At 34.7% G+C, this 9,379-nt stretch overlaps 2 protein-coding genes across 2 annotated transcripts; one reads left to right on the top strand and one right to left on the bottom strand.

Moving 5' to 3' along the window:
* Positions 1–84: 84 nt before the first annotated feature.
* Positions 85–6,200, bottom strand: LOC140870725 (GPCR-type G protein 1-like). Its single transcript, XM_073273114.1, has 12 exons — positions 5,754–6,200; positions 5,478–5,578; positions 5,109–5,216; positions 4,447–4,567; positions 3,787–3,916; positions 2,666–2,744; positions 2,278–2,366; positions 2,036–2,128; positions 1,799–1,825; positions 1,601–1,687; positions 1,058–1,129; positions 85–719 (listed from the first exon to the last, which is right to left on the bottom strand). The coding sequence occupies exons 1-12, from the start codon at positions 5,966–5,968 to the stop codon at positions 585–587; spliced, it is 1,257 nt and encodes a 418-aa protein (XP_073129215.1). The 5' UTR covers positions 5,969–6,200; the 3' UTR covers positions 85–584.
* A 413-nt stretch (positions 6,201–6,613) lies between these two features.
* Positions 6,614–9,379, top strand: LOC140870738 (photosynthetic NDH subunit of lumenal location 1, chloroplastic). The gene is made up of 8 exons (XM_073273138.1): positions 6,614–6,763; positions 6,851–6,965; positions 7,664–7,756; positions 8,425–8,498; positions 8,590–8,715; positions 8,822–8,893; positions 9,021–9,117; positions 9,228–9,379. The coding sequence occupies exons 1-8, from the start codon at positions 6,704–6,706 to the stop codon at positions 9,329–9,331; spliced, it is 741 nt and encodes a 246-aa protein (XP_073129239.1). The 5' UTR covers positions 6,614–6,703; the 3' UTR covers positions 9,332–9,379.

Here is a 9,379-nt window from a genome sequence, read left to right on the forward strand (position 1 = left end):
GCAAAGGTTCCTCCAAAATCAAGGGAAACTACATAAACGAAAAAACAACACAGTGATGTATAGCAGAATACAAGTTTTTACATGTGACAACGCACATGGTAAAAAAGATTATCTGGTCATGCACCACTTCTATGTATAAACGAGAAAACCGTCAGTTGAAACCAAGACATGCATTAGATTCTCAAAATGGTAAACAAAACCCCTAGTTCTCCAAATCCAAAAAAGTCAAATCTAAGATTTTGAATCGGAATTATTTGGTGAAACATGGATAATTTTCAGAACACAGATATGTCATGTTATACAAGTTCTTTCATAAATAATTCCGACATCTAAATTCCATTGTAAAAAAGAAGAATGAACAGGCCCAAAAGAGGAAACAAAGGGGACAAAAATAGCCACAGCTTGATTGCAACAGCTTCAATTGTTCAAATAGAGAAAGAGATACAAAAAAGCACCAAGTAGATCTTTGGTAATACCATACCATTCTACAGAAATGTTATTCATAATTAGCACCAAAACACAAGAGCTTGCAAGAGCAGACTCACATTCAATAAATGAAAAGGCTCTATCAAAATTAGAAAATCTCACCTATACTCTGTTGCCAGGCTTTTTCTGATCAGCAATATGGAAGAAACAAAGTACATTCCCATTATCTCAGAGAGGAAAAGGACAACATTGCTTGAAGATCCACTCCCAACTCTGGAAACTGCAAAAAAGAACTGTACAAAAGCCGGGAACTTAGATAGTATATGATAGAAATACCATGGTAATAAACAAATCAATGTGATTAGAGTTAAATTAAAGGAGTAATGAATTATGATAAATAAAAAAAAAAAAAACCTTCAACTCATAGTGTTGAATTATATACACAACTGCCTGTCATGCACTTCCTTATAAAAATAACCTCACGTCCCAAATTTATACATGCAATATACGTTGTCAAGAAAAAAAAAATACAAGACATATTTCTTTAAGTTCAAAATATCAAAAAGTGACTGTAAGTACAAATCCAATCACAGGTGCAGCAAAAATTTGATGAAAAGGAATGCAAACTTGCCTTCATCAGATTTGATAAGAATCCCCGTACAGATATTACTATCAGCATCCCAATAAATAAGAGGGATATGTACTGCATAACAGAAGACAAAACATGCCATATATGAGTGGTGATAATGTGTCATGAGATTGAAAAATAGGAATCATGCCATTCATGTGTATAATGCAATGTGTTTCTCTTGACTAATTTAAGTGGTTATTCACGCTAACAAGTCATATGGTATTCTCCACTCCAAGCTCATGTTATTAATTTGTGTTAACCATTTGAGGACCATTACTCGACAAATGCTGGAAAATCTTGTCCTATGCCTTACAAAAAAAGTTTTTCTCCTTCGAGCACACTTCACTTCAACACACAGAAAAACGTAAATTTTAAAGTGGGCCAGTATTTAAAAAAGAGCGGTATAACATTGAGATTTTGAGGTTCAACAACCCAAACACATTAGAAAGATTATAAAAAAACGCACTGGAATACTGGATACTATAAGCAACTGATTTATACAGCATAACAAGGATATTGAAGTGATGCAAGGACAACACTGACCTGAGATACCAAAGTCACATTAATGCCTATGTCAAAGAACTGCAGGAAGATGCTGATTGTCTTTGTCACAGGATCAACGGAACCAGTCTGTCAACGCAGTTGGGTTTTTAATGCTTTGAAATTTTTAGAAACATGGAAATCATATGACAAAATGAAACAATTAAGAAGTGAAGTATGTAAAGATAATCAAAGCATTACCTCCTTGAATATAACACTTTGTATAGACTGCATAATGAAACAAACATATAAAAATAAAAAATCAGTTAACCCAAATTACAATGCCATATCTTTGCAGATCTTAAACATGGAAAGTTTGTGTTAACTACTGACGATTGTAAGAATTCTAAATCATGTCTATAACTGAAACAACAATTTGGACAGAAAGTACAATGAAACAAGAAAGGCTGTATTTCTACTCCAATGAGAAATGCTCACCTTTATCATTTTATACACACAATATGCTGAACATACATAGCCCAAAAAATTCTGCAGGTGCCCCTTCCAGGTACGAGAATATGCAGCAGCTTCCTGATAATATTGCAGAAAAAAAAAAATTTAAAAAAGAAGAAAAAAACAAAGAAAGTAAAAAAGAAAAGCAACATTTTCCATACTTTGTAAAAGCTAATAAATTATTGCAGTTTAATTCTTAAAGGAAAGGCCATAAACATTCAGTACACCTTAGCTTGGCGTAGCTCATAGATTTCCAAAAAAAGTTGTTTTGAAAGCTCCTCCAGAGCTTGCACCTCCTCTTGCATCCCTTTGATATCTTTTTACAAAAATAAATCAAGAATACGAAGTAACAGAAAAACAAAACAAAAACTGGTCGCTAAAACCAACTCTCGGAGACCTCCCAAAACAGGCCGAGCAAGACAAAGAGTTGGTAATAGTTAGTTGGAATGATAAATGCATAACACAAACCTAATGAAAAAACAGAGTAATTTTTTATGAGGAAACAAAAAGAGAGGGCAAATGGAAAGAATATTGTGCTACATCTTGGTTTAAAAACTATGTTGGGGGGTTTATGAAATGGATATATAACGCATTATGCATCAAACGAGTACTAACCTTGCTCCTTTTGATCATCCTGAACAGACCGAACAACAGTTCCAACTAATCGCTTTAGGAACGATCTATTCTTTGATTTCTGTCACAGTAAATTTACAATGAGTAAACGTTCAAAATCTGTGAAAAGAAATAAGCAGATGTTATTCACGATGATGCAGTACATATCATTAACTTATCCAGTTGGCTACTAATACTATCGTATTGCCCCAAACAATAATATAATACGAATAGACAACAAATCATTCATAAAGTAAAAACCAAAAGCGTCCACAATAAAACCGCAAAAGAAATTAGGCCAAAAGCACTAAACCGCCTTAAACAATTGTTTCACACTAATATTCCACTAAAAGATCGGTCATATTATGAATGTTGATGAGACAAATCCATAACAGACAATCATACCATGAGATAAATCAATATCACTATCACAGCAACAAAAACTCAAAAATATATTTTCGAAATGGCACAAATGGTAGCATGGCAATTGTAGCAAAAAACATCCAATGTCATCAGGCTGCTAACCCACTAAACCTCATATAATTTCTTGTCAAATAATAAAAAAATCAGCATGAAATATGATACAGTTTGTATCCAGTGTTACCAATGATTACTATTGTTTCCCAATGCTAATTGCCTAGGCAGGCAAAACCATATTTTCCCATATTCATTTCTTAAAGTTCATTTCCTATGTGCAGTCTCATTATAACATGTGGTTGAATGATATTCAGAGGTTACTTTATACTGTAGTGCATTACAAAGCAGGTATACTTGCATTGTTAAAAAAGTTGCACATACATCTGTGCAAATATGTCACAGACAGATTATTTGATACATCAAGCTAGATACAGGGGGACTAAGGGAAACATTTGATAGTTCAACAAGCTAGCACTAATCTGCAGAAAGTTCAGTTTAGTGTTATTTGCTCAAATTCTTTACAGCCGTTTCACGAACTAATTCCCATCATGTCGAAGTACAATATTTAAAAGGGAAAGAAAGTCAATTCACCCACTAAATGACTAAATCATTTTTATGCATTTTAAATTGCTCCAAGTGTCAAGTAAGTAAATAATATGAAATTAGCAAAAGACAAACTTAATAAACATGCAGCAAGGCGAATGAACCTCTTCTGACCCTTGTAGACGCTCCATTTCCATTTGACAGAGAATTATCTTCTTTTTCTTTGTAATGCAGGTCTCAATTGACTGCATCAGCTGCCTTTCTAGTGCCTTGATATCTGCTTCCTCAATTTCTCTTAAAATTAAGGGAGAAAATTGTAAAACCTTTAAACCAGAGAGTTACTAAATGAAGATTTTAAAAATAAAATGCAGGTTGACTTTAACTCAAGTAAATGCTAACTTTCAGAGAAGGAACTAGATAGCTAAAGCATGTATATATGTTGTGTGAGTATAAATATTATATACATATACGATAGAGCTGTCAGCCTGCCAGAATTTACTTCACCATTTTCTCACAAAAGTTGCAGACAATTAGCAACCTCTTCATAGCAATTTGACATGCCTCAATAATTATTTTCTTCATCTCCACATAAGACATAATACATATGACCCTAAAGCAAACCAGACTCGATAAAATTGTGCTCATAAACATAATTTGAAAAGAAAACAGTATATAACAATTTTGTTGAAAATAAATGTAACTGACTACATCTAGAAGAATACACACTAAGAAGCAATGAGCATCCAAAAGGCAACATATTAAATGATATTATGTTTTTCTAATCATTCAATCAATTTGAACTATACATGAGTCATTCCTCTTACCGAATAAAGAGGGAAAGATAACTGTAAGGCAAATTCACTGCCCCAAAACCAGATAAAACAGCCATGACAGTCACACCAATGACACCAATTCTGCTTACCAGCTGAGGCATGGTGAAAAATCCTGATAAAAATATACATCTCATAAATAGAGCTAAGAAGGTGAATACTTCAAGTAAATAATATCCCATCGCAAACCATAAATAAGAAAATGTGTTAAACAGTAAATAAAGTATAGGCCAACATGGTATACAGTGGAAGCGGAGAAGGAAGACACAAATGAAGCAATTGGTTAGGAAAAGTAACGAGCATAGAAAACAAAATCTCGATGAGGTGTACCACTGAATTCCAAATTATGTACCAGTGGTTTCAGCCATCTATATTAGATCACCAGCATAAACAATTTCACAAAAAGTAGAAATGGCTGCATTTTCATCATACAAGCATCTTTAATGCATTGCAGGAAAAGATTTGGACACAAAGGTGAAGAGGGAGAATTGGAGGAAGAAGGTTAAACAGATTTCGACAAGGATTAGCATCCAAGGTTGTACTGCTCCTTGAGCTAGTTTTAGAGATATAAAAAGATGGGAACACAGAAACATATTCGCCAAGGTGCCTTTAAGAGATATTTACCCTCTTGGCAACATTTACAATTAATTGCTAACCTTTGTCTGGAGAAGGCATTGGAAAATGAATGCCCATTCGCCAAAAACCATACAGAAAAGCAAACAAAAAAAGAACAGCACCAAACGCAGCACGCTCCTTTCTAACACCTGAAGCACAGAGTTGAAATTAAAATAATGCTAAACAAAAACCAGGTACGAACATATATGGATAAGAGTACATGAAATAGCTATATTTTTCCTTCAAAGCTCTATTTATAGAGCCGACCATAGAGACCTGCTCGGAGTCTAGAAACTAGTGAAAACTGGCCGCATATCAGACTCATAATTTCCCATCTCCAATTGACAGATATAAGAGTGATAAAAATTATTTACGACACCAACAAGAAGAGACAAGGGTGGAGAAATTACCACTTTTACAGAGCATTATATAACAATGGTAATACGGCAACATGAAGACGAGCAACAATATGAGGCAAAACAAATCCACCTTCCAATTCAACCATCTCGCCCTACAGTGAGACAAAAGAAGGGGTAAATAAACGAAACAATGCAAGGTTAAAATCAATCATAATGCTCGATATAGCTGAAAAACTTGAAACCGTTCTCTATAAATTTCTACATTCATTCCCAAAAACAAAAAAACAAACAAAAAATCCATCATAAGAAGTTGAATCGGTTACTCACTGTTTGGACAGAATAGGAATGATCTCGAATAGAACGAGCTGAAATAGATTGCAAGAGAAGGCGAAGACGACGCTGAATATGATCTGGACCAAAACGCGCTTCTCTTCGTACTCCTTGTAAAGCCGCTGATTCAGGAACCACAGCCCGCCCCAACCCAGAAGGACCAGCGACCCCACCGCCACCACTCCCTCGTACGCCACCGTCATCCATCCCATCACAATATCCACTAATCGATCCTATTTTGCTGTAGACTTTCGCCTATAATTTCAATCTACACTTCTTTCTGTCGCATTCTTCGATTCACCGCCTTCACAACCCACCTCCACCTCCACCTCCACCGCCGCCGCACTGAAATGCAGGACAATAATAAGTGAAGAAGAAATCAATACTTTCACCACGCTTAAGCACTACGTTTGCTTCAAACCTGCACACAGTTCTAATCTAACGATCTGAGAGAGGTTTATTATTTATATTTTCGCAGCGTAATGACGTATTCATTTATTATCCTATCCTACCATTAAAAAAACAAAAATATAAGTTATAAAATAAAAACTATAATTTGGCAATAACCTCAATTATTTATGGTTTTTAAATAAGATAAAATATTTAAAACCCCAATATCTAATTTAATAATTTTTATCATATTTCAACGTTCTATAAATACTAGAATATTTTTGTATTAAAGGAAACAAGGTAAAAGAGATATTAGTAGTTAATATGAAATATTTAGTTGCTAAATATATATAGTAGATAATAATAAAGACATAAAAGTGTAGGACAAATTTAACAATAAAAATAAAATTTGTTTTAAGAAAGTACTAAAAAATAATATTTGAATCCATGTGGTAATGTTCTTCTTCACCATTATCCATGTGGATCAGTTTAGCCACACAAGCTCAGCTGCTTAGAAAATCTTTCCCACTCCCCATTTTTACTTCGCAGTGCCGCCAATGGTCATGACGGTTTCGTCTCTCTCGCCCATCGCCTCCTCGAAATCCTTCTTAAACAGGGTTTGGTTCATCTGCTCATCAATGTCAATTGTAGTTTTAATTGCATTATTGCTGTATAGTTTCGATTTTTCCTTTGTGAGATTGCAGCTTAACGCGCCATGCTCGGTGAGCGTAGCAGCAACAGCGGAATCTGCAGCCGTGTCTCCGCATCGCTTCACAACAAGGTGTGATGGGAACACTCGTCATTGTGATGACGAGAATAGTAAGATTCTTTCTAATGTCTTGCAGTTTTTTTTTTTTTTTTTGTGTGGATTTGCTTTGGGGTTCTATTCGAGTAGTGAATATGATTGGATGAATACCTGTAATAGAATCAGGGGACTGTGTGTCTCTGCTGAGCAATTATAAACAATGGTCTGCGTTTTGTGTAATTTTTTTAGAAAAATGTTAAAAGTGTACAGTGAAGATTATACACAGTCTTACACGATACCTTTGAAATGACGAAACTATTCCGATCAAGATGTGTGCGTGGGATAGAGAATGAAAGGTAACTTTCATTCTACGTGTAGCATAATGCAATTTTTAGTTTTGATTGAAGTTACTATTGTGAGCTGCTATTGCAAATTCTGCCAAGAAAATTGGGGCCATCTCATACCCACAATACTTTAAAAAAAAGGTTTAAGGGCTCTTTGGATATAAGAAAAGATAGGTAGGTAAAACCAAGAAAAAATTATCTGTTTGTATTATTTTCTACCGAATTTTCAGTTTCTATTGTAGTGCTGGTCCAGCAGTATCTAGTATTAAATTCTTGTATTTCAGTACTCTAAGGTAGAGCCGAGGTGAAAAAAGGAAAAAAGGAACTTTTGGAATTTAGTGAAAAAATTTCCTGATTCGAATAGTGTTACAGCTTCAAGCACTTTGATGCAGAACTTATTTAGGTGCATTGTATATTTTGTGCCACAGTTTCAGAAAAATGTAAGAGGAGGATGGTTTTAGCTGGAATAGGAGCCTTATCAGCTGTTAATTCATTATCAGCAAGCCCTCTTCTGGCACAAGGTATAGATAGTACCTCTCTTCATTAGCTTCTTATACAGTTAAATTGGTTCGTATGCGATATTTTGTATTTGACACATATAAAATGTGCTGATATCCATCACAAAGACCAGTGTTCCAATTCCATTCAATTCATAGTAAATGATTCAGAAAATGATATCTATCTGACTTAAGCATAATTGCAGATGCTTAAGGCATATTTACTGATAGAACTTACTTTTTTGTTATTTTAGATAATATAATGAGGTTAAGTCTATGCTATAGTGGTGAAACGCAATCCTACGCATGGATAACATCTTATCACGCAGAAAATAACTGGAACTGTGAACTATTTTAAGTTGTGATTATTTGGATTCATTTTACTGACTATCATTATGAATTTAATCCACGGTGTCGCCTATACACATGACATTCTATTGTGGCTGGATAATAAATTGAAGTTCTTTTTGTTCATGGTTTTCATTAATACCTTACTAACTATTTTTTTCAAAATTTTGTTGGGAGTTTGTATTGGCTCCAGCCTCCATAAAAAACTGTGGAGCTGTATTTAACTTTGAGAGGTGGTTTTAAACTAATTTTTTCAGTTGGGGTGAGAGTTTACCAGAGAAAAATCCCCATAATTAATTAGTTGTTTCTGAATATTATGCCATGCTACTATTTTTTCCTTCCAGGAAAACCAGAGGATTACCAAATTTTTGTTGACAAAATAGATGGGTATTCATATTCTTACCCCTCGGACTGGAGAGTAAGTTGTGGCCACTAATTGTTTTCTGTAGGTTGATGCATTAATGAAATTGTTACTAATATAGTTGGAAACTCTATGATTTCCGATGCAGGAATTTGAGTTCTTGGGTCATGATTCTGCATTCAAGGACAGATATTTGCAATTGCAAAATGTGAGACTGAGTTTTATTCCAACTAATAAAACTGATATCCATGAGTTGGGTACTTCAATGGAAGAGGCAAGTCCTATCAAGTTTTACATCATTTTCTGAGCATTACACGGATTAGTTTACTTTGGGATGATTTCACTCTAACAAAATTTTTATTTGTTTACTACTGAAAAAGGTTGTTGAAAATTTAACAAGCAACATTTACTCTGCACCGAATCAATTTGCAACCATATTGGGAATGCAAGAGGTGATTAAAGTCTCATCTGTTTGTCTTTGTTTTCTACCCTGTCGGTACTATCTCGACAATGATATACTTTGTTCTTCTTTTTGTATGTGTGATGCCTAATTTGATATAAGATGACTCGTGGGTGCAGAAAAACATCGATGGTAGAAGCTACTGCACGTTCGAATACGTACTCACGTCTCCAAATTTTTCACGAGCGGCTTTTGCAACAATAGCCATCGGAAATGGTACGGTGATTTATCATGCGCGTGCATTCAAACACACACATGTATGTATGTGTGCGTGCTCACATGTGTATTTGATTTATTACTCAGATTAGCTATGTATGTATATGCAGGGAGATACTATACATTGATTGTTGGCGCAAACGAAAGACGATGGAGAAGAGTTCGGAACCAACTTAAAGTAGTGGCCGACTCCTTTAAGTTGTTGGACATCTAAATCTTTTTATCACTATTGTTGTTGTTGCTGTTAGTATATGCATTCATT

Source organism: Henckelia pumila, unplaced genomic scaffold, assembly GCF_033568475.1.
Source record: "Henckelia pumila isolate YLH828 unplaced genomic scaffold, ASM3356847v2 CTG_19:::fragment_3, whole genome shotgun sequence".
NCBI lineage: Eukaryota > Viridiplantae > Streptophyta > Magnoliopsida > Lamiales > Gesneriaceae > Henckelia > Henckelia pumila.